The following is a 25,992-nucleotide window of genomic DNA, read 5'->3' as shown; positions in this document are numbered from 1 at the left end:
ATGGCAGTAGAGCTCACAGTGAAGTAGGGTCACAGAAAAAATCCGGACTGGATTCCTTATGCATATGGCTCGTGACCATGGGGAAATAAACTGATTGTCCAGAATGACATACCTATTGCACTGAAAAATTTGGTTATACAGTACATTGCTATCAGTGATGCAATTATTACTTCATTGAGAATGTAATAAAATTCTTCCCTAAATCCATCAGAACCTGGTGCCTTGCCAAGAAGGCTCTAAAATATCACCCACATTACCCTCTCCTCTGTCGTTGGTATATTCAGTTGTTCTTGGTCCACCTACTATATGAAGCAGATCTATTTGGTTGAGATAACTTTGCCCCTTTTATCCTTCTCCACATAGGCTGGAATATAGCTTTATAAAAATTATTTACAGATGTTACAAATATTGATTTCTGTGTTGTATTTTCTATTTTGTCTTAATCTTGTTTATTTGGTATATTTATCTGTACCTTGCCTAGCAGATAGTGTGGTAAAGAAATAAATGCCATCTTCTGCATGCTCTAAATCCCCTTTCTCATTTTTGAGGGCCGCTAGCCTTCTATGTCCCATTCAAATATGTATTAATCCCACTAACATTTTTCCCACTTTTATTCCCATACTGGTATGATTGGTATTTGTAGTAAATGAAAACCTTGTGTCCAGTGAGGAATTAGCATATTAAGAGCTACTTGTGTGACTATTAATTAACCTTTATTGGTTATATGGTCATAATCCATCTCCCCAGGATATAACTCTCTCCTCATATCAATCCTATCTATCAGAACCTACAGTATATAAGCAGCATAACCTTACTAGGATTTATATTTTTCCTGTATGGATTGGTCTAATCCATGCTGGGATCAAATACAAAATTTATTTGCCTCCCATTAGTATTCCCCTTCAAAATCTTGCAATAAAGTTTACCTGCATCCTAGGAATATATCAGCTCAGCTCAGCAGTAATATAAACCCTGAATATTTGTCTGGTTAACTTCCAAGTTAACAGGACAATCATTTTGAATATCAATTTCAGTGTGTCTAGTTTTGTCTAAAATTCCTTATACCTGCTTGTGTGGGTCGGGGTGGTACCGGTGGACATGTGAGTCTTCCACTTTCTGATATGTTTCTGGCTTCTTTCCCACTGTCCAGACTCCAGCTGCTATGGGTAGTGTTCACTGCTAGAAAAGGAGACGACAGCATTAAAATATACAATGATACCTTAAATGAGCTCCAGTATGTAAAGCACAGACATTAAAAGAAATATAAAAGGAAACAATCCTCTAAATGTCAAATTATCTTGAACACATCATAAATATTCATTATATTGCTGCATATATAACTTTTCTGTATACAAAAGAAAGAGTAGGATATAAATCCCTTCAAAAATACTACTTGCATTGTATTCTTGATAGCAATCAGACATTACTATTTCAATAGTGCAAAGTTTTTTTTCTTTGTTCAGGTACAACAAGTAATATAGCCCTGCCCAACAAATTTGAAAACAAGCAGCATGAACAGAAAGGGGATCCTGGGCCCTCTACTTACAAGTGCAGAACTAGATGCTGGAATGTTCAACAATTGCATCCTGTAATTTTATGTAACTAATAAAGTTTTTCCTTATAATTTAATCATTATGATGTCAATATTCAAAAGGCTTGACTAGCCATTCTGTGTAATTACCTGGACAAAGCCTTTGGTTTGAATATCCCCTCCCCCTCATACTCCATGGAAATTTGCTTGAACGCAGAGAAAAAAAATAAATCATTTATTTCAAAATTTAACTAAGGAGCGTATGCAAAGTGCTTTGTACAATAATTTGTTGCCTGGACAAAATTTAATAGGGTCTGACCCAGTGGAGGCAACTTCTTATGTTCTTATAACAGGTGACATCTACCATGTTTCTTCAAAAATAAGCCCTAGCATGATTTTTGGGGTAGGTCTTAATATAAGCCCTACCCCCGAAAATAAGCCTTAGTCGTAGGCAGCTGTGTTACTGATGAACTCTATGAGCGTCAGGAGTAGCATGGGCCATTCAGCGTGGCTCCCCGCGCCAGAAAATGCTAGTGCAGTTTAATAGAAGAGGCCCTTAGTGTTATAGATTTTTTGTACTTCTCCTTATTTTGACATATATATAGGGAGGAAGGTTGCCCTTCTATATTAACTGTCAAACTTTGGTAGTTTAAGTCCAATTTGGACATTTCCTGTTAAACATCCAAATTCAGAAGCACAGAAACAGCCATTTTCGAAAGCTGAACCACTAAACTTCCAAAAATATATATATTTTTGAAAATCATCAACTTGGATGTCTAGGTTGACAGAATGTCCAACCCTTAGGATGCCTAACTCTATACCTCATTTTCGACCAAGGAAATGTGCAAGTTCAAAACATCAAAAAATCCAGACCATTTGGACATGGGATTGGTCTTCAATATGACAGACTGTCCACATAGACATACCAACAGAGCAGAGGGACACCTTAGAGAACACTGCTCTGAACTTTACACAGAGAGTGCTAGAAGCACATCTTACCATATACCCCTTATAATTTATGCTGAGCTTTCCAAAACCTACTAGACTTACCTTTCTACCACCCCAACAGCTGTCATGGCTACAGATGGCACTTCTATGGCAGTATAGTAGGATTTTGGTGGGCTCACACTTTCCACCATAAATGTGGTGGTTACAGTGGCTTATGGGCCTGGGTCCTCCTCTCTATGGTTCACTAGCCCATCCATGTGATGCTCTACTAGGCTTTCCCATACCAAGAACTGCTGTTCTAGGGACAGGTATGTACTCTTTCATTCAGATTTTTTGGGGGTGGGAGGGGGTTAGTGAGCATTGGGGGAGTGCGGGAGGTCATACCTTAATGTATCCAGTGGTCATCTGGTAAGTTTAGTTCCCTTTGTGGAACTTAGATGCTTCTAAAACAGGTCTAGCTCTGAACATCTAAGTTCCGTCCAGGATGTTTTGGAAAAGGTTCAATTATAGCCACAAGACGTCCAAGTTAAGCACACCCAAAGCCCACCCATAACATTCCCAGAACATGCCTCTCACATGCCCCCTGGAACTCTGGGTGCACAGCAAGAGAAACATTTCACTAGACATCCAGCAAAAGGGTTTTGATTATCAGCTTCTTTGACTGGGTAACAAAACAGCTAGACTTGGGAGAATCCGTGGACGTCGTATACCTAGACTTCAGCAAAGCTTTCGATAGTGTCCCGCATCGCAGGCTGTTGAGCAAGATGAAATCAATGGGGCTGGGAGAAACACTAACTACATACATGGGTCAATGACTGGCTGAGTGGCAGACTTCAGCGGGTGGTAGTTAACGGTACCCTCTCTAAAACATCGGAGGTGACCAGTGGCGTACTGCAGGGCTCAGTCTTGGGCCCGCTCCTTTTCAACATATTCATAGGGGACCTAATTCAGGGGCTTCAAGGTAAGATAATGTTATTCGCTGACGATGCCAAACTATGCAATATAGTGAGAGACGGCAATTCACCCGATAGTATGACACAGGACCTACATTTGTTGGAGCTTTGGTCCTCGACCTGGCAGCTGGGCTTCAATGCTAAGAAATGCAATATCCTGCACCTCGGCAGCAGAAATCCGTGTAGAACTTACACCTTGAATGGTGAGACCTTAGCTAGAACTTCAACAGAATGAGACTTGGGAGTGATCATCAGCGCAGACATGAAAACTTCTGATCATGTGGAAAAGATGTGCTTAGAGTAGAGTCGGTGCAACGGATGGCCACCAAGATGGTCTCGGGGCTCAAGGATCTATCGTACGAGGAAAGGCTGAAAAATTTGCGGCTGTACTCTCTCGAGGAACTTAGGGAGAGAGGAGACATGATCGAGATGTTTAAGTATATTACCGGCCGTATCGAGATGGAAGAAGAGATTCTCTTTCTCAAAGGACCCTCAGCCACAAGAGGGCATCTGCTCAAACTCAGGGGCGGGAAATTTCATGGCGACATTAGGAAATATTTCTTCACCGAGAGAGTGGTTGATCCTTGGAACGAGCTCCCGGTGCAGGTGATCGAGGCAAACAGCGTGCAAGAATTTAAGAGCAAATGGGATGCCCATGTGGGATTCCTTAGAGGGTTAAGCCAAGGGAACCTGTCAACAGGAGTGGGATCACTAGGATAGTAGACTTGGGGGTGGGTCAGTAGAGTGGGCAGACCTGATGGGCTATGGCCCTTATCTGCCGTCATCTTCTATGTTTCTATATCGGCACTTGGACATTCTGGTGATTAGGACGTCCAAGTGCCAAATTAGATTTTTATACATTTTAGTTTTTTAATTATGAGCTTCATAGTGCCTACAAAATCAACACAGACCCCTCCTCCCCACTGAGCAGTATTCTAAAGTTAGGAGTGGTTTATAGCAGTGATTCCCAACCCTGTCCTGGAGGACCACCAGGCCAATCGGGTTTTTAGGCTAGCCCTAATGAATATACACGGAGCAGATTTGCATGCCTGTCACTTCCATTATATGCAAATCTCTCATATGCATATTTATTAGGGCTAGCCAGAAAACCCGACTGGCCTGGTGGTCCTCCAGGACAGGGTTGGGAACCACTGGTTTATAGAATAATTCTTAAATCCAGGATCAACGATCTTCAAGCCTAACTTAAGTGTGAATGTCCTTTATTCTCTAATTATGCATATAAATTTGAAAAATGCCCTTGAACTGCCCAGGACCTGCCTATTTCCACGCCCCCTTTTTGGTGCTGTGCTAATTGGCTCATTATTCAATTAAGTGATATGTGCAAATTGGGCATGTGCAACTCAAAGTACCATATATAAAATTAGGGGGTTGGTATTTAGGCCATTTTTTTTCCAAATACAGGTTCCCTTTTATAATGCTGTGGTAGAGGTTTCTACTGCAGGACAGTGAGGTAAATGCTCCAACACTCATAGGAATTCTATGAGCATCAAAGCATTTACCTCGATGGCACATGGTAGAAACCTCTACTGTGGCTTGTATGAGGGGTGTTCAATAATTTATCTACCTGAGTATGAAAGAAAGTAGCAAGCATGTTGCTATAAGTCTGTACATTTTGTATAGCTGCAGCTCAATGTGAGTCTAACATTCCAAGAGACAGGATATCAGGAGAGTCCTCGTCCAAATCAAATAAGATATCGTTCAGTGATAACATCTCTCACAAAAGAAGGGAAAAAGCCAAAGGAGATCCATGAATGCATGGCTGCAGTTTATGGTGAGTCTGCTCCATTATCCTACAAAGTAAAATTTTGAAGCAAGCAGTTTAAGTGGGGTAGAGAGTCCATTGAAAATGACCTTCACACTGGAAGGCCTGTGGAAGCAATTTCCACAGAAATGTACAAGAAAGTTGAGGATTTAATTTTGTCAGACAGACAAATTAAGATTTCCCGAATAGCTGAAGAAATGGGCATCTCAGCAAGTACAGTTTGGAAAATAATTCATGAAAAGTTGGGCATGTCCAAGGTTAGTGCAAGATGGGTTCCAAGAATGCCGATGCCATGTCAGAAGGCCATGAGGCTCTAGTGCTATCAGGAGAACTTGGAGATGATCCATGAAGACCAAGTGAATTTTTTTCATTGTTTAGTGACTAGAGATGATACTTGGGTCTACCACACAGATCCTGAGTCCAAAATGGAGTCAATACAGTGGAAGCACAAGTCATCGTCCACCCCAGAAATTTCTAGACAGAAAAAGCTGAAGGCAAAGTCATGACAACTGTCTTTTGGGATGATGAAGGAGTTTTACTTCTGGAGTTCAAGCCACAAAAGATAACCATAACCGGGAAGAGTTACACCAACACAATGATCTCCTTGTGGGAGTCAATCAAGGAGAAAAGATGAGGAAATCTCACAGCAGATGTGCTGCTTCTTCATGACAATCACAGGCTGCCATCCGAGAAAATGGGTTTCAGCAGCTGAAGCATCCACCCTACAGTCCTGACCTGGCTTCCTCAAATTATGTCGTATTCAGAGTTTTGAAGAAATCTCTCTGTGGACAGCAGTTTTCAAGTGATGAAGACATCAAGGAAGCTGTGATGTCTTGGTTTGAAGGTCAAGCAGAAGAATTCTTTTCAAAGGGGTTAAAGTCATTGCAGGAAATATGGATGAAGTATTTGGAATTATCAGGAGACTATATTAAAAAATAAAACAAAATTTTATTTTCAAACTTTTTTCTTTCCTACTGAGGTAGATAAATTCTTGAACACCCCTTGTAAAAGCCAACAATAATAATAATAGCAGTTTATATATCGCAAGACCGTGAAGTTCTATGTGGTTTACAATGATTAAAAATGCTACGAATTGAGTAGAACTAACAAAGTTAGAGATTAGTGACTAACAGTTCTAGAGATCAGTTGTTGTGGGAGAGATTGTGCAGATCAGCTACCTAAGTACTTCATGAACAGATATGTTTTTAGGTGTTTCCTAAATTCCCCATAGTTATTAGCATGTTTAAGTAATTGTTCCAGATCTTTTTGCCATGATTCTGCTTGATAAGAGAAAAGATGTTGATGATGTTTTTTAAATTTACATCCTCTAACCGGTGGTGAGACAAACTTCAGGTGTGAGCTTCTCTTGTGTCTATTGGTTGAGAAAGAGAAAAGGTCAGTTATATATTCAGGGGCTAAACCAAATAGTACCTTGAAGCAAAAACAACCAAACTTAAACTTCACACGTGCTTCCATCGGCAACCAGTGCAGGAGTCGGTATAAAGGGGTTACGTGATCGTACTTCTTCAACCCCAAAATCAGCCTGACCGCCGCATTTTGCACCAGTTGTAATCTCTGCATATTCTTCTGGGAAATTGCCAGATGGGCAATATTACAGTAATCAAGATGGCTCAGCATAAGGGATTGTACCAGAATTCTGAATGATGAAGCATCAAAATATGCTCTAATGCAGTGTTCTTCAACCGCCAGTCCGCGGACTGGTGTCGGTCCGCAGAAAATTCCTGCCAGTCCGCACAGGGCCGCAGTGTTCTCCCTAGCATGTTTTAGCCTGGTGCTCCGTCCGGCTAATTTAGGGGAGCGCCCGGCTGTCATCTTGCATCCACAGATCACCCTGATCATCCCACAACCAGCATTGAAGCTGCACGCCGGTCCTCTTCCCTGCCTCTACTCCTTCACCATGAGCAGGGAGGGGTAGTTTGCATAGCGTTCCAGGCTATACGCCAACCCTCTTCCCCGCTCCTACTCCTTCACCTTAAGCAGGTAGGGGTAATTTGCATAGCATTTGTGGTGCGCGGCCTTGAACGCTATACAAATTACCCCTCCCTGCTCACGGTGAAGTAGGGGCGGGGAAGAGGGTTGGCGTGCGGCCTGGAACGCTATGCAAATAACCCCTCCCTGCTCACGATGAAGGAGTATGGGCAGGGAAGCAGCGGAGGTAAGGCCCCGCCTGTTGTGAGGGCCCTGGTGGCGGCAGGCTGCAACATCAATGCTATGCATCATCAGGTGAAGGAGTAGGGGAGCGGAAGCAGCGGAGGTAAGGCCATGCCCGTTGTGAGGGCCTTGGTGGGCAGCAGGCTGCAACATCAAAGTTACATCAAAGGCAAGATCGAAGGCAGGTTTACTATAAACAGAAAAAGCCCAGCAAAACAGATTTTCAAGTTTTCAGCAATATCATTAGGATTCAGCATTCTGGAGGGCACAATTAGCCTCTGCGTTAACAGTTGTGAATCCCAGAGCCTATAAAAGTAGGAAAAATGCAGGGAATGTTCATCTTCAAACCATTTAACTGGATTTGACAAAAAAGCACAATTCTTCCTGATACATTGTGAAACGGGATTGGGGCAAGTAATTAACCCTTTTGCATTTATTGGTCTAAAAGAGAAACTAATATGATTGTGAGTATAGCGCCCCCCCCAATATGCTAAGCAAATCAGTCAAATGCCACCAAATGGAAAACTCATTGAGATGCTAGATCTGGACACTGGGGGAGGGGACAGAAAAGGACCTTGAGGCACAGTGGTGGGAAAGCAGACTTGAACCAAAAGGGAGGGGGAAGACAGGGCAGATGCTGGACTAGAGGGGGTAGAGAGGAGAAACACCCTGAACCGAGGAGAGAGAGATGCCAGGCCCTGGGGAGGGGGAAGACAAAGAGAGTGAGAGAGACAGAAAGAACTGGATCAAAGGTGGTAGGACTCAAAATGTTAGCAGAAGGAAGATAGAGAGAGGGAAAAACCAGAAACAAAGGGGAGGCAGAAGAGAGGGGGCAGATGTTGGACTTGGAGGTTGTAGGGTGAAGGAAAAAAAGCAGACTTGACTGAGTAGGAAAACAGGTGAGAGATGTTGGACACAGGGTGGATGCAGTAAGAAGAAAAAGGAGGCTCTGGATATTGGAGTAATAGGTAAAAGACAGGAAGGGACAGAAGTGAAAGATAGACTGAAGATCTTGGAAAGAAAATTAAGAAAAGACAGAAGAAATCAGAAACTGGGATAAACATGAACAAAATGGGCAGACAATAAAGATAGAAAAAATAATTTTATTTCTATTTTGTCATTAGAATATATCAGATTTGAACTATATATCCTGCTAGAGACATAACTAGGGACTGCAAAGCCCAAGTAGTGCTTCTTTAGCTTCCAGCTGGCTTAGGGCTCTCTCTGACCAAGGGGCATTCCCCTAACATTATTCCTGTCATGTGTGACTGCAGTATTCTGTTAGCATGATATTTCTGTGTAGCATTCTGTAATAATTTGGCTTGTTCAGTTTTCTTGATAGTAAAGGGGATATAAGGGATTTTGTTGGTCCTTGCTCTGTATATTTGTATTTATAATATGACAATTGTACAGAATATTGTTTCTTTTTATACTTTAATATAATACGTTCAATATAAAATCATAACTGAGGCTTGTGCGGATGGGATCAGATGGTTTGCGGGGACCAAGCGGAAATGGTTTTTTAAAATTTCAGTCTTAGTAGTTTGCGGGTCCACAAAATAATTCTTTTATTTCTGCCGGTCAATAGGTGTAAAAAGGTTGAAGAACACTGCTCTAATGAACCGAAGCTTCCAGAGAGTAAAAAAAATATCCTTTCTAACCAAAGAGTCCACTTGGTCTTTCATGGTTAGGCCCTGGTCCAGTATTACCCCCAAAACCTTCATTGTAGGTTGAATAGGGTAACTGAGTTTATTGATGATACTTTAGTGTCAAGTGGGTGTGGCGAGACTACAAAGAATTTTGTTTTTTCTGAGTTAAGCTTCAGTCTAAATTCAGTCATCCATTGTTCCATCAAGTTTAGTACTTCTGTTCCCATAGGGGTAGCTTCAGAGAGAGAAGTAGCGAATGGGATAATGATTGTAAAGTCATCTGTGTAACTAAATAATTTTATCCCCCGCTGGGTCAATTGTGCACCTAATGATGACATGTAAACATTGAAAAGCAATGGGGATAATGGTGACCCCTGCGGAACGCCAGACGGATTACTCCAAGTATTAGAGAGGTTGTAATTGAAACGTACTTGATAGGTGCGGGACATAATAGTTGCCCTTATAAATCAGGCCATACAAATAGCAGGCCTCAAGTTATCAGGATGACTTTTTCTGAGTGTATTCTGCAGAACATTTATCCAGATAACTTTGTCATTATTACGAGTACATGAAAAAATACCTTTCATGCCAAAAAAGCAATTTGAGTCTACATTACAGCATAAAATATTCACTATTTTGTGTGAGTTCAAACATTAGCCTCTAGTGAACAAAAATAATTGTCAAACATATCATAGGGGCTAGTTCATGAACACATGCATACCTTAATCACAAGTTCTAAAGGTCATGCTATATACTACTAACCATTTATCATGGCTGACATAACTAAATTACATTAATATGCTTTGCGTATTAATGTAATTTGGCAGGACTCTTTTTTTCTTGTCTAATATTTTATATCTTATCCTTTTCTCCACATTATGTATGCCATAAGGAAATGATAGCTTGTTTTTTCTTATATTTTTAAGTAGAATTTCTCTTAAATATTCTTGCTTCTTTTTCTTTGATCTTTGTATTTGTATCATTATTCCTCTTTCCTGTGTCAGATATTTTTAAGTCTGCTATGATGTTAGAAACTGTTTTGAAAGTTTAATACAGATTAAATAAAATAACTGTCATAGCTAAATACTGAAATGCTCATATTCACCATTATTCACCAATGGACTCTGGAAAAGGTTGCTTTCAGTTTTTCCCTTCCTTCTTAGACTTGTATGTTTACAGATACATATGAGTAAAATGGTTCAAAAGGACAGCATGATAACCCCTTCTTAACTTGGTAGCCCAGGTGGTTGCCAGGTTTCCTCATCCCTTTTATTTACATCTGTAAGGTGTGTGTTAATTACTAATTGCATCTGGTATAGAAGTCCCAAGCTAAAAGGAAAACATTACAAGGCAAAATTGAAGACAAACTCTAGTTTGTGTGGGGAAAAAAAGAGAGGCTACGTCAAGAAAGTTAGTAAGTAAAGGTATGCAGAAGGCCAGGGCACAGCCAGACACCCAATTCTGGATGGGCCTGAACCCAAAGTGGGTGGGACAACCCTGCCCATGCCTGGCATCTCTCCCTCCCCCAAGCAATGGGGGTGGGGGCCACTTAAATCCACTCCCCTGATTCTCCCACCAAACCAGTATTTTTAAATCATTTAGGTCTTAACTGGCAGTGACCAACAACTCATTTCTCTTTTTGCGTCAGCTTTGAGCCTTCCTTTTGATGCAGCTTCCTGGTCCTGCAAAGAGGAAGTTGCATCAGAGGGAAGGCTTGGGACAGTGCGAGCAAGGGGAATGCGTTGCTGCTCACTGCTGGTGAAGAACTAAAGGATTTAAAGGTACCAGGTGTGGGGGTTAGGGGAGTGCAGTTATGTGACATCCCGATCTCCTGAAGGAAGAGATGCCAGGAGTCTTCAGCTTACTGTGCCACTGCTTGGTCCTAAGTCTACTTGAGACCATCTGTGGCTATGCCACTGGAGAGGGTACAAAGAGAGTGACAGGGTGCAAGATTAAGGTATAGTAGAGAAGGAGGAAGGAGAAAAGTCTTTTCAACTTACAGCCCAGAACAAAGCACGTAAGCAGACATGTTTATTCATGCCTATATAAAATATAGCATGCAGGCATAGCATATGTACACTAAAATTCCCTATTAGTTCTTAGCATGAAATAATGTATAAGCACAGACATTTACATTATGTACTATCAGGCTCATAATCAAAATGGTAATACATCTAAAAACCGGCCTAAATCAGCACTTAGACGCTCAGTGAGACAAGTCGTCCAAGTGCCAATAATCGAACTGGGTTTTAGACGTATCTAAAAATGACTTAGGCCTTCACAGTGCTGCAGTACGCCCAAAGCTAAAAGGGGCATTTTAGCAGGAGTGGTGAGGGTGGGATTTGGGCGGGATGTGGGCTGTCCTAGACTTAGTCGTACTGCATGTATAACCGAAAGTTTTATAACACTGTCTAGATGGAACTCGGACGTTGTGACTTAGGCCATCTAAAGCCAGATCTAAGTCACAAGAAGGTATCCAAAGTGACCAGATAACTGCTGTAGGGCAAAGTACAGGCCCCCACACACTGCTCCAGTGATCACTGACCCCCCCCCAGCCCCATAAAAATCGTAATAACAATTTTATATATCTGCCTCCAGAACATCAGCACCTGGCAGCCTGGCATAGGAAAGCCTAGTAGAGCTGCACAGAGGTGGCTTAAGTGGTCTTGGAGGTGGGTTAGTGAACCATGGAGAGGAGGACCCAGGCCTATAAGCCACTGTAATCACTGCATTCATGGTGAAACATGTGCACCTCCCAAAACCCTTTTGTACTGCCATATAAGTGGGATCTGCAGCCATAAGGGCTATTGGGGTGGTAGACAGGTGGGTCTAGTCAGTTCTGGGGGGTGTTTTGTGGGGGCTCACCATGACCTATAAGGTTGTTGTGGTGAGATGTGTATGTGTATGCGCCCTTTTTGTGAAGGTCACAGCAGTGCTCTATAAGGTACCTCACTACTCTGGTGCAATGTTTGGGTGCCCAGTCCATCATTTTGCTGACCAAAATGATGTCCAAAAGATCTATTTCAGGGTGTTTTTGACTTGGATGAAAATGGGATATAAAGATGGACGACTTAGCAGTCTGGATGATCAGACGGCTGGATGTACAGTTAGACGAGTTTTGGAAAAAAAATATGTTGGACGTATTTTTTGAAAATGGACCTTTTCCCATGTCCGACTTTGGGCAACTTAGGCCCAAAACGAACTTAGATGTTTGTTTTGATTATGCCCCTCCACGTATATAATTAATGGGCACTTTTAACATATATGTGTGTTAAAGCTGAAAGGTCATCTGTGCTAGTCTTGTATATTTACCAAAGCTTAGTGCATAGTATTCTTAGTCTGACCATAAAATTAACTTTAAATTTGTTTTGCAGGAAAGGCTAAAGTGGCTAGGGCTCTTTAGATTGGAGAAGAGATGGATCAGGGGTGATATGATAGAGGTCTGCGCAGAACTCAAAATTGGATGAGTTTAATTGCTGTGGTAATTGACCACGTCATTAAAAAAACCATTTAAGAGTTCCATTTGGAACTTGGAGCAGCACCTACCAATGCCTAAATTGAAGCATCTGCCTCATAAGTGGGCAGGGTTAAGGGGTGGAGAATAGGCATGGTATGACTCAGACGTCGCTAGGTGTCTGTGTAAGGTGCCAGTAAATTAGGCTAGGAAAACCCTGACCTAATATACCAGCACAAAATATTAGGATGCCTAGTGAAGCCAAAAACGTCCAAGTGCTGATAATAAAACCGGGTTTGGGACGTATTTAAAAGCGACCTAGGCCTTCACAGTGCCGCTGAACGACCATAGCTAAACGGGGTGTTTCAGGAGGAGTGTCGAGGGCAGGATTTGGGCGGGACGTGGGCCGGTTTAGACTTAGTCATACTGCATGTACAACCGAAAGTTATACAGCACAGCAAAGACGGAACTTGGACGTTGTGACTTAGACAATTTAAAACATGGTCTAAGTCCCAAAAACCCACCTAAAGTCACCAGATAAGCACTGCAGACACAAACTACAGACCCCCAAACACTACCCCAGTGATCAATGACTCCCCAACCCCATAAAAATCGTAATTACTCCTTTAAAATTCAGCCTCCAGATCATCATCAACTGGCAGCTTGGCATAGGAAAGCCTAGTCGACCTGCACAGAGGCGGCTTAAGTCATCTTGGGGGTGGGTTAGGAACCCATGGAGAGAAGGACCCATGCCCATAAGCCCCTGTAATCACTGCATTGATATTGAAACATGTGCACTTCCCTATACACCCCCAAACCCTTTTGTACTGGCATATAAGTGGCTCCTGCACTCATAAGGGCTATTGGGGTGGTAGATAAGTGAGTCTAGGGGATTCTGGAGGTGGTTTGGGGGACTCACCAAGACCTATAAGGGAACTGTAGTGAGGAGAAGACATGGCACCCTTTTTGTGAAGTTCACAGCAGTGCCCTGTAAGGTACTTCATTATTTAGGTGCCATGTCTGGGTGTTCAGTCCATCACTTTGCAGACCCCTCCCTTCTTCTAGGCGTTTTTGACTTGGACGAAAAGTTGGACGAAAATGTGGTATAAAGATGGACGATTTAGGGACTTGGATGATCAGATTGGTAGGACGTATAGTTAGATGATTTTTGAAACAAAAAAAATTGTGGATGTATTTTTCGAAAATGTGTCCTAGGCTATTTTTTACTTTGGACAACTTGCGACTTAGAAAACAGATTTAGACATTCCTTTCGATTATGCCCCTCCACATGTTTAAAGCAATTTCATAATCAAAATGTTATCTGGTTGTATAACATGACTGTATCCTACATGTTGCACTCACAAAGTACTGAATGGATGACATTTTTTTTATTTTTCTTTTTTAAGCAAACCAAAAAGATGTCTAGAACTACATGCTGAAAAGTCATTTCAATCTGGCACCTGCTAAATTTCCAAGACAGCATCTGGCAAATACCATTGAGAAGCCTGTTATTCTGTTAAGTGAATGCATTTGTTGTAGCCTTCCCACACAAGGCTTTGAAAATTTACCCCAGCCTGTGTATTCCTTTCACAAAGTGCTCTCACTCCCACATGTACTAGTTATAAAAAGCAAACTAAGTGGCACCAGAAAGTTATCAAGTAGCTTTAATCCAAAAAATGCTTTGTTATTACTCAGTGCTTCTTGGCAACTAAAATTTACCTTTTTCAGGAGCAGACAGATTAGGGTCACTTCGAGGTAAGGCAATATCTCCGATTTGATTAAACATCATCCTCTGGAAATTCAGAACAGTTCAGTTTAAAAGTCAACATTGTTAGCAGTTTAGTGACTTTGCAGCAGAGACAGTTTAACACAATGTGCTCATTTAAGCAAAATCAGTGACATTTCTTGGTCTTTGTTAAGACAAATTATTTAGAGAAGAGAAATATTTTATGGAAAGGAAAGGGGTCAGCCAAAACATTAAGGAACATACAAATGAGGAGGGGGGGGGGGGATTGTCATCACAACAGTTTAGGAATAGGAATATAAAATTTGGATGAAATGGAAAAAAATTTTTAGAGGTCAGTTTGAAGAAATCACTCCAGAACATTTAGATAAAATGTGAAGAACAGGTGTCAGACAAGCTACAGCCTACATTTAATAACAGTATTCCCCTGAACTAGAACGTCATGTAGAATAAGGTGAGTTTAGACTCAAATTCTTGAAATTCTTTCAAGAATTTTGACAATGTGACATAAAATGACAACGCAACATACACAAAAATATCTGAAAACAGTGATAACATAGAATTACCCATTTCTACTGCCTTTCCAGTTTTAGACCGCATTGCTCAAACTCAAGCATAGCATACTTGAACAAACTTCAAATACTCGTAGATCTGAGGACTGTTTCCCTAGGCTTTTGTGTGCAACCACATGCACAATTCTTATGCTTGACAGAATGCTGAGCAATGTTTTAAACTCACATTCAACTGAAAACAAGCTTAAAAATCATAACTAGTAACTTGAATATTACATTTATTAACTCAACTTTTCAGTACTGTAAAATATAAACCAGACTGTTTTCAACCCAAAACAGCACTCTGCATTAGGATTCAAGAAGGCACGGGAGTAACATGCATGACATAGTGGCTTCAATTCCAAACCGAACTGGCATGACTGCATTGGCCTTTCGGAATAACTAGAATGATCTGCAGCCGTAGAGGGATCATAGTTAAAGAGATAAGCTGGAAATTTTTGGACAATAGCTTTATTTTATGGGTATTCTTATTAAAGGTTTTCAGCCACTGTGAGTGTACTGGAAAATGCTTTACAGGTGCAATTGGTGGATATGATATAAAAAAACTTAATAGGACTCAGAAGGGGCCAGACAATTGGTTTATGCATGAGACTTCTAAGAATGAGCTGAAGATGATTGCTTTTAGCTATGTATTGCATGAGAAACTAAGACTAGAAGTGGGTAAAAAGTTTGAGAGGTCAGATAAAGGATAGGATGGGGGAACAGGAGCTTGTGTTCCATTTCATATGCAAATTTATAGGGGCAGTTTTCAAACTGGGCACTTCAAAAGTCCACAGGTAACTCAAATCTACAGACTTCAAAAAAATTAGCTAGGGGAAAAAGACCTGCTATGTTCTGCAATCTGCTTTTCTATGAATGTTTTATTCTATTCTAGATGAAACATATAGTTCTGAAAATGGGAAAACTATATGCCCTCGGGAAGCACTGTGTTGAATGCATTTAAAAGTATGTATATTGAGGAATAACATGTACACTTCAGCTTGCAGAGAGGGCAATTGTCAGACCTAACTGGTTTTTGAATATAGCCCTCTATAAATTCAGTAATTCAAATGTGGAACTAGAATGAACTAAGTAGATTGGATGAGTTATTTAATCTTTATTTACAACTATCTATAATGGAATTGAAGACTACAGCACATTATTTGATCATATGCATGTATCTTTGTGCATCTTTAAACATAGTCTCCATTTAATTTAATGAAGTCAATAAAGCTAAAACTAATTTTCATTTATGGTAACCTAAACATACAGATAGTTCAAATCACAACAAAATGTTGAAGGTCATAACTTATAATATATTTAAATAGTCAATCTGGAAAAAAATGACATTTGCAGCACTGTTTATTTTTGGATTTGCTATGGATAATTTTTCTGACTTTTCTTCCCTTTTGACCCATGTTGCCTATATTAAGAGTAAGCAATCAAGTCATTGATTTTTTTGCAATCTGGCAGTTTGCTCCTGCACCTTGGGTTTCAGAACCAGAACCATGTTTCTATAGTCTTCGTTTGCAAATGCTCAAGGATTTTTCAAATTGTTTTATATTCAGCTACTAGGCATTAGCCATGAATGATGACCATGACTTGCCCTGCTCCAGGGCTGTAAGTGCCGTCTCTTCTACATCCCTAGTAGACAAAGAGACAAAAGGCCTTAGAGACTGAACTGGGAATCTTTTTGAACTACCAAACTGGTTCAAGCTTTTTTTAAAATTACCTTTCCATGTGTAGTTATTCAATTAGTTAAGTACAAATGGAATGCAGTTAATTATATACAACTAGGTTGCATTGAAAATAGTCCATCTTAGGAAAAACCTCCAAGCATGCCAGTGTAGCTCTTTCATATGAATTTGCAAATGCATTGTCAAAGATTTTAAGCTACTTGATGTATCTATTATTCTCGAGTACACAGATCTGTCAAAAATTACCTGGTATATTACCTGATCCCCTAATTACCCACAGATATCCAAGTCTAACAGACATTTTTGTTTTAACTTGGTATATCAGAAAATGAGTAGCTAGAACTGAATCAAATACAATAAATTCTGATTCATCAAATTAATCAGCTACATTTTATAATTTTTAAATTAGCCAATCACCAAAACATTGATACCATAACACTGCTTTACTATTTAAACTGCTATACCAAGATGATTAACTAGGTTTGGCTGAAGTGTCAATTCAGCACTTATAAGTTCTAGAGAACCATAAGATAGACCATATAATAGTAAGGAGGTAATTATTCAATTCTGTGCAACTGAGACCAGGTACCGTAAAATATATTAATGTTACTTGAGTAGTTTCTGATCTATCCAACATTATGGGATCCTTTTACGAAGCCGCGTTAGCGGCTTTATCGCACGCACATTTTTAGCGTGCGCTAACCCCTGCGCTAACCGAAAAACTACCGTCTGCTCAAGAGGAGGCGGTAGTGGCTAGTGTGGCCGGCAAATTAGCGTGCGCTATTACGCGGGTTAAACCGCTAACGCGGCTTCGTAAAAGGAGCCCTATAAGTTTCATTTACTGATAGTTTATTTAAACAGTTTTTAATTAAGCATAACTAATAAAAGTATATGTGATCTGCTATTTCTTGAGTTGTTCAATATTTTACAATTTCTATCCCCATCCTTACGTCCCTTCCCCAACTCTACATTATCCCCCTTTTACTAAACTGCAAAAGTGTATTTTAGCACATGCCAGCACGCTGAATGCTCTGTGCTGCTCCCGACACTCATAGAGTTCCTATGAGCGTCAGGAGCAGCGCAGAGCATTCAGTGCACTGGCCTGCGCTAAAACCTGCTTTCGTGGTTTGGTAAAAGGGGAGGGGGATAAGTTATATACATTTATAAATATCTCTAGGTGAGCCAGAAACAGCATACAAAATATAACTAACCTGGACCAAAGAAGCCCCTCAATAAATACCCTTCTCTTTCTAACAGAACCTCTCCCACCTGCCAGTGATGTCTTATTATAAAAAAGAAGAAAAGCCATTAACCATTGGGAGACTTGGATCTGATATCTCCTCCAATCTTACAGAACAGGTAGGTTGAATGTAAATCTTAGCATCCATAAAACCAACAAAAACATTTTTTTCTTTACCCTTTCTTTGCTCCTCCTGATCCTAACCCACCCCGTTATCAACTAGTATTAAGTACTAAACTCTGTGCTCTGGGAGAGAGGCTTTGGATATGAGGGTCCCAGACTGACAAAAATATTTTTTCTGTTTAAGAGACTTCTTAGCTCTAAATTTCTCTATCAACATTAAGTGATATAATCTACTACGCCAACTCCAAGAAGTTGACTTAGTCCCCTGGTCCATACACTAAAGATCATTTTCCCCCAAATAAACCTGCCTTGTGCACCAGGAGAAGGCTCTCCCTACCCCATAGCACAAACACTTAAAATCTGTCCAAAAGAAAACCTACCTCCTACAGTGGACATCATTTACTAATAGATAATGCATTCTGTGTGTTATTTTCCTGCATGGACTTTTTTATGCAATGGGCTTTGCAGCAAATAATGCACATTACTAGTGTTAATGTATACTGTTAGTAAATGGCATTGTCAATGAATCATAAAATCCATTATAAATTAATCTGCCTTCCAATTCAGCTTAACTCACAATAATCACAAGTGACTTGTAAACAGAAGAGATGCTAAGGAAGAAAAATACCACTGGTAAGGCAATAGTTCTACAAAGCTAAAGCTTCCCCTGCAGCAGCTCAACATCTTCTTTAAGTTCTGTATACATTGGGAAGAATAACCCAAATCCTAGTTATCAGATGCTGGGGGTCAGACCCAAGAAAAAGATCTAGGTGTCATTGTAGACCAGGGACCTCAAAGTCCCTCCTTGAGGGCCGCAATCCAGTCGGGTTTTCAGGATTTCCCCAATGAATATGCATTGAAAGCAGTGCATGCACATAGATCTCATGCATATTCATTGGGGAAATCCTGAAAACCCGACTGGATTGCGGCCCTCAAGGAGGGACTTTGAGACCCCTGTTGTAGACAATACGCTGAAACAATCTGTCCAATGTGTGGTGATGGCCAAAAAAGCAAACAAGTGCTAGGAATTACAAGTATTAGAAAAGGGATGGTAAACAAGACTAAGAATGTTATAATGCCTCTGTATCATTCTATGGTGCAACCTCATCTTGAGTATTACATTAAATTCTGACCACCTTATTTAAAAAATGATATAGCGGAATTAGAAAAGGTTCAAAGAAGAGCGACCAAAATGATAAAGGGGATGAACTCTTCTCATATGAGAAAAGACTAAAGAGGTTAGGGCTCTTCAACTTGGAAACGAGATAAACGAGGGGAGATATAACTGAAATCCTGAGTGTTGTAGAACTGGTACAAGTGGATCGATATTTTGTACTCCATTAAAAATTACAAAAACTAGGGGGCAAGTGTTTCGTCAAAAAAAGCAAAAAAGCAAAGGGGCAAGATGGCGGCGAAGGCGGTTCAGTGAGAGGACGCTCTGACTAGCGTTGGACACCGCCGAAGAATAACATGGTGAACAGGAAAGGGAAGCTGCGTTTGTTCCCAGTCGAACCGGCTCCCTCCCCGGTGTCGATACAACAGACACTGGAGAGCTTTCTTTTACTGGTTAAGCCTGAAAGTCCACGGGGAGGAGGTGAGCAGCAGACAGGAGATTTCGCCCGCAACACGGCAGAAGCCACGCTGAGCCCCGAGGACTGCGAGACTCCACTTCAACCTGGAAGTGAAGCTGAGAAGTCAATGGGAAGCCCCGCGGATACCGGAGAGGTTGCCGACGGAAGCTTCGTTCCTGGGACATCGTTTCCTTCTTCTCTTTCCCAAGAGGTGGCACAACCAGCTGGGGAAATCTGTGGAAGAGCAGTAGGAGGATGGTCGGGGGGATTGCTCCCGAGGTCTGACTACACAGCAGCCAACACTGCAGATGCTGGGATTAAGAGCTCCACCAAATTGAAGAAAAGACCAGAGAAAATAACTTTGGAGGAGGTATGGGAGGCTGTTACGGTTATGGAGGAAAAATTGACTGAACGCTTAGATAAGATTTTCCAACTCCCAGAGGTGGTACAAACTTATACTAAACAAATTGGGGATTTTACAGTAAAGGTGGACTCCCAAGTAAAGGAATTTGGTGAAACTATAGAAGGGGTTAAGAAAGTTCAAACAACTTTGGTAAAGGATAATTTGAATATTCACCAGAGAATGGAAAGACTGGAAAATTATGAAAGACGTCTGAATTTAAGGTTTTTGAATTTTCCACAATCTTCTATCTTATAATCAATCGAGATGTTAAAGAAATATTTCAATGAGGGCTTGAAAATCCCTGCTGAATCTATGCTCCCAATAACAAAAGCATATTTCCTTAGGCAGCCCACTGAAAAAATTACCTTTGTTGCAAAATTAGATATTACTGGCTTACTGGAGAGCTCTGAATCTATTTCAAATACAGCAACCCTAATTGCTACGTTTGCATTAGAATATGATAGGAATTGGATATTTTGAATGTATTTCAGATTTAAAGATGAAAAATTTATGAATAACTCAGTTTTGATATTTCCTGACCTTTGTAGGTCCACTCAACAGAGGAGAAAGGCCTTTTTGGCACTTAAACCTCTGGTATTGGACTGCAAAGGGACTTTTTTCCTGCAGTTCCCATGCAAATGCATTGTTAAAATGGAGGAGACATCTTTAATTCTGAACACCTGAAAAATTTCTTGGAAGCAAGGAAACCTCCAGCCCCAATAGCTATCTCTACCCCTTCAAATGCGAATTAAGTTGGAATTTAAGAGGCTTAACAGATCCGCTTATTGTAATCTAGTCTTTCTTGATAGTATTTTTGAATTATTTCCTGTCTTTTCAGCATCTTGCCCGAGTTTTCTAATAATGAGGTTTAATAGTTACTAAATGCTAATTTTGGTTGGTATTGATTCTTATTATAATTTCTTTTAATTTCTAACTCTATTTTCATTGTCAAGATATATGCTTGTAAAAATTGAAAATTTTGATAAATAAATAAAATTTAAAAAAACAAAACTAGGGGGCATTCAATGAAGTTACAGGCAGATACTTTTAAAAGTAATAGAAGGAAATATTTGTTCACTCAGAGAATAGTAAAGCTCTGGAACATGTTGCCAAGGGATGTGGCAAGAGCGTTAACGTAGCTGGTTTTAAAAAAAGGGTTTGGACAAGTTTCTGGAGGAAAAGTCTGCTTTTGAGACAGACATGGGGGAAGCACTGCTTGCCCTGGATCAGAAGCATGGAATGTTCCTACTATTTGGGTTATTGCTAGATATTTGTGACCTGGATTGGCCACTGTGAAGATGGGGCACTGGGCTCCAAGAGCATTGCATTCAGAGGGGAAAATGAAACTGGTAGCACTGACAGCTGACAATGTAAAATATGTGGCAACTCAACTTCAAATGTTTTCCATTGCTGGAATGTCATACTGGAATAAACTTACTGAGCAACTAAGATTATGTGCAGATCACTTCAGCTTTAAGAAGATGTTGAAAACCAAGCTGTTTGTAGATACCCCACAACACTATACGTCCACTTAGATCATCCTCCCAAAATCTCTTAACTATACCCTCTCTGAAAATAATAGGCACAAGAAGATCCGACATGTTCTCTGTAATGGGCCCCCAATGGTGGAACTCATTACCCCAATATGTTAAAAATGAAAAAGATCTCTCCTCTTTTAAAAAATCTTTAAAATCTCATCTTTTTAAAGACGCTTTAGCATTTAAATTTTAGACTCGTTTAATTATTTACTGACTTTTAACTACCCCGTTCCCTTTTGTTTTTTTCCATTATTGTTTTTCCTCTAAAAAGAATTGTAACTTTTCCCCCTTTCCTCCCAATTCAAGTTTATCTTGTCTTTAAAAATGTCTTTGTCATTGGGTTTGTCCTTTTGTATTTTTACCTTTTTTTATATTTTTGTACATCGCTTTGCAGACTGATTTAGCGATTCATCAAATACTAATAAACTTGAACTTGATCTGTCTTTCCTAGCGTTGTCTGGGCATTTTCGTAAAATGTTATCAAATACGTTAGAGTGAAGAACTTGTAGGTCCTATTTTATATGTTTTGATATTATTTTGAAGAGTGGTTTGTATTGTTCTTTGTTCATTGCTTTTTATATGTGACTCCAGTTTTTAAATAAATAAATAAATGGACCACTGTTCTGACCCAGTAAGGTTATTGTTATGTGAACACATTCATATGAGTTTGTTAAGTACGATATCAAGTTTCAAGTTTTATTAAAATTTTGATGTATCGCAATATCATTAATTCAAAGCGATATACAATTAAAAACAGGGTCTTAATTATTAACTAAAACCAACACAAACGGACCTGACATATCAATACATAAGGGAAGTAGGGAGAACTACAATAAGTATAGTAAAGGATACATACAAGGAAAATACAAATGGAGGGTAAGAAAGTTTTAAAAGTATAGTAGAAAAAGTAGAAAATTAAGAATTATTATTTTTTTTTTCAAAATTCTCAGAGCCTAAGACAGGATTAATGAGTTTAAGCATCAAATGGGATCAATAGGGACTCCGATAATTAGGTCTCAAAAGCATCCTTGTACAACCAGCACTTTAACAGTCCTTTAAATTTACTCAATGATTTTTCTTCTTTAATAAATGATGGTAGGGAATTCCATATTCAGGGTGTTGTAACTGCAAAAATCGTATCTTGTCTTGTATTTATTATACTAAGTGATGGACAATATCCTTTTTAGAAGCAGTTTCTAAAAGTGACAAGTGTTAACACCATGCTGTAATTCAGTTGATATTACTACAGAACATAGTGCAGCAGAAGTAACAGTATGCACAGAATCTCAGCAACAGCTCTGCCGCAGATCTTGTGAGGTCATGGCTTTACAATATGTTCCAAAAGCTTGGAGGAATGGTCTAATAGTCACAGCAGCTGCCTCTATGCTTCTGAGGTTGTGAATTTGATTCCCACTGCAGTTCCTTGTGACTCTGGGCAAGTCACTTAACACTTCATTGCCCATTGCCCTGTCTAAAATATGTAAACTACTTTGATTGTGTAACCACACAGAAAAAGTGGTATATCAAGTCCCATTCACTTTACCCTTTATTCCTACGGGGTTTTGTTATGTCTAATATGGTCACCAAAGGTTTTCAGAGGTAAAAAAAAAAACCATGATCATCTTATGCATTATGTTCACAACTCTGCTCTATTAGAATGTTTTAGATTCAATAAACTATAGGGTTAACAGCTCTGTTTTGCTGTGCTGCTCTCTTAAAAAAGGATAAAGATTCCATACTGTAGATTTTTCATAGTATGCTAAATGAAAAAGAGCACTGAGGAAATTTTTTATAAAAAGGCCCATAAAGAAGTGACCAAATTGTTCATCTACATTATTTAAGTATAATGAATGGATCTTGACCAAGCAATTTGGGGCTCCTTTTACTAACGTGTGCCAGCTCAATAGTGGCGTTAGCGTCTAGCGCATGTGGCAATGCAGCACGCACTAAAACTGCTAGCGCAGCTTAGGAAAAGGAGTCCTTAGATTCAAGGAGAAAGAGGATGCTTAGAATCTCAATATTAGTAGCCCCAGGCCTTTTATTTACCCATGTCTCAATGATCTTCTGTTTTGTTTTCTTTCTTCCGAGAATTATAAAGTATTAACAAAAATATGATGTTACTGTAAAAGCTTAAAATTAACGTTTGGAAACTATAATGATTAATGAAATGAAAAGTTCTTGATTACTATCCATGCAGTGCTACAATTCAGTTTATGCTTGGGAAAGCGGCATGAGTAATCCACCCCTAAGGTTGTAAGAAGAGAAAGTAAACTGCTAGCCATACTGTAACTTAGAAAACACAGTTTGGAAAGAATGCTGGGTATCTTGCTACCTGCATCAGTTTAAAACAGTCATTCCTCAAACTTTCTGATAACGATAATAACCAACTTCTAATACACTTCTCCCTCCGGATTCGCGGGGGATAGGGGCAAAGCCGGACCGCGAATGTCGAAAAACCGCAAATATCCGGCTCTGACCCACCTCCGCCTCCCTCCCGCCTTACCTGGTGGTCTAGAGGGCTTTCGGGGCAGGAGCGATCTTCCTACGCTCCTGCCCCGTGCAGATTGCCATTAGGAAATGGCTGCTGTGAGTTCCCGTAGTCTCTCTAGACTACGACGGGAACTCCCTACAGCCCTACAGCGATTACCGAAACCGTGAATGGGGAGGGGGAAGTGTACTTGCAAGTAGCCATATGTAGGGGGAGGGAGAAGGAGGCAAGGATAAAAGGGACCAGTTTACTATAATTTCACAAAGACAGTTAGGCCAGTTAGGCAAACTGGGTAGATAAAGCGATTTGCCCAGATAAATCAAAGTATCAGCTGTAGGAAAGGTCTGATTTGGCGTCCTATTGTAGTAAACACTACCTCTCACTGGCAGACACTACCAAGTTAAGTCTGATATACAAGCGTATGACTCAAATATATTAGCATTAATAAGTGCACAATGCTGTCAATGTATTTTGATAGCCACTTTCTTTCCATGTTTCCTAGTTTGCAAGATGTTTTAAATATTGCATAAGATTTTTTGACTCTGGACATTGTTGGACTATGCTATGCCTTAGATCCAGGTAGGCTGTAAATAAATAAACAAACCATAAACCATTAGGCCATATATCATCTGTGTCAAACTGACATTAGAAATGGCACAGGTAAAGCCATTTATCTTGCCTGCTTTGACTGAAAGCTGGAAGAAAGAGTGTCGACATTATGCTATCCAAAGGAGAAAACACAACCCCTCCTTTTGATTCACAGAATGAAAGGATATGGCTCAGAGGATAATAAATAGACTGACCCAGGCTAAGATAATTATAAATAACTTCTTAAATTAATGCCTATAATGGAAGAAAGGAGACTTGCTTCATAGAAAGTAACCATTTTTTTCCTTTAATCTTACCCTGTACTAAGTAATCAGCTTGTTGAAGATTATATGTCAGAAAATACAGATCCATATTTGGTATTTGCTATTGTTGCACTCAAGACCAGTGATGAGGCTCATCCCAGAGTTACCCACCAGCTAAATTGGTAGTTTATTGCAAATTATGACTCAGGTTACCTTAAACTAAGCAATTGTTTGCCTTCTAGTATGAATGAATGCACATAACTACCATTAGCTGGTGGTGGGCTGCCAACTCCTGCCTCCATGCCACAGAAAACCAAACAAATTATTTTCCACACCAGTTTGCTATTGAAATGAAATCTATAATTGACTTGTAGAGGAATGAAGTACAGGAGCTCCTTATCTTCAGAAAGAAAGCAGTGATGGTTGGGGCTGACTGTAAGCTGCTACCTGGGAAGACTCAGTGGGAGTTGGATAGATGGCACTGCAGGGTCGCTCTCTGGGGGACAGGCAGGGGTTTTCTCTGGACTGCTTGGGTTTGTCAGATAAGAGAGGGGATGCTGGAATATAAAATAACATAATCAGTGAAATGCATAAAGTTTTAAAATAATATGCAATCCAATTAAATAATTTCCATGGTAAATGTATGGCACAAACCTCTGGCACTGGATGGAGCAGAACTGGTCACATTGGGTGATGCAGAATGAGTGGAACTTAGGCTTGAGGTAGATGGGCTTGGCTAGAAGATATAAAGGGTTACTGATTATGCAAATAGATTTGCCAAAATTGTGTTATCTTATGCAAATATTTTGGTAGGGGCAAACATTTTGCAAGAATATAGCAAAACAAATTTAGCAAAAAAAAAATATAGCAAAACAAATTTAGCAAAGAAAAATGTTTCACAATGGAGTTCTAACAATAACACAGTATAAACAGCACACAAGTCAAATACTGACAAGACAGTAAAGATATCTATGTACATGTGGCTTAGTTATATAATCACCACTATAACATCCACATGAATTTATATGTGACTTTTTAATTTGGACTGCATATTGATTGTGATAACTAATTGTAACTATAGGACCTTTTCAACGTAAAGCTTAAATCTCCCTGACATGGTGAGAATGCAACTGTTTTACTGTTACGAGTATGTGTGGAATTCATGGCTTATTACTGATGCTCCCCACACCATGTGGCATCTTAGTTGAAATACAGAATGTTTGAATGAAATAACTAATCTATTCAACAAGGACTTACAGGGCAAAACTCTGTACCAGAAGAATAACAAAATAAAAG

At 39.9% G+C, this 25,992-nt stretch overlaps 1 protein-coding gene across 5 annotated transcripts in view; it reads right to left on the bottom strand.

The window, feature by feature from the left end:
* DOCK4 (dedicator of cytokinesis 4) overlaps nucleotides 1-25,992 on the bottom strand; it is a 650,492-nt gene that overhangs the window by 23,228 nt on the left and 601,272 nt on the right. For 3 of the 5 annotated variants that reach the window (XM_033958349.1, XM_033958352.1, XM_033958351.1), the window contains 4 exons: nucleotides 25,351-25,432; nucleotides 25,144-25,253; nucleotides 14,210-14,282; nucleotides 1,066-1,179 (listed from right to left, as the gene is read on the bottom strand). In XM_033958349.1, coding sequence (XP_033814240.1) covers nucleotides 1,066-1,179; nucleotides 14,210-14,282; nucleotides 25,144-25,253; nucleotides 25,351-25,432 — 379 coding nt within the window. The remainder of the gene's footprint in view (nucleotides 1-1,065; nucleotides 1,180-14,209; nucleotides 14,283-25,143; nucleotides 25,254-25,350; nucleotides 25,433-25,992) is intronic. The other 2 variants (XM_033958350.1, XM_033958353.1) reach the window with 2 other exon arrangements.

The sequence above is a fragment of the Geotrypetes seraphini genome, chromosome 9, assembly GCF_902459505.1.
Source record: "Geotrypetes seraphini chromosome 9, aGeoSer1.1, whole genome shotgun sequence".
Lineage (NCBI taxonomy): Eukaryota > Metazoa > Chordata > Amphibia > Gymnophiona > Dermophiidae > Geotrypetes > Geotrypetes seraphini.
Note: the sequence above shows the minus strand (reverse complement) of the source record. Positions and strands in the feature narration are given on the sequence as shown.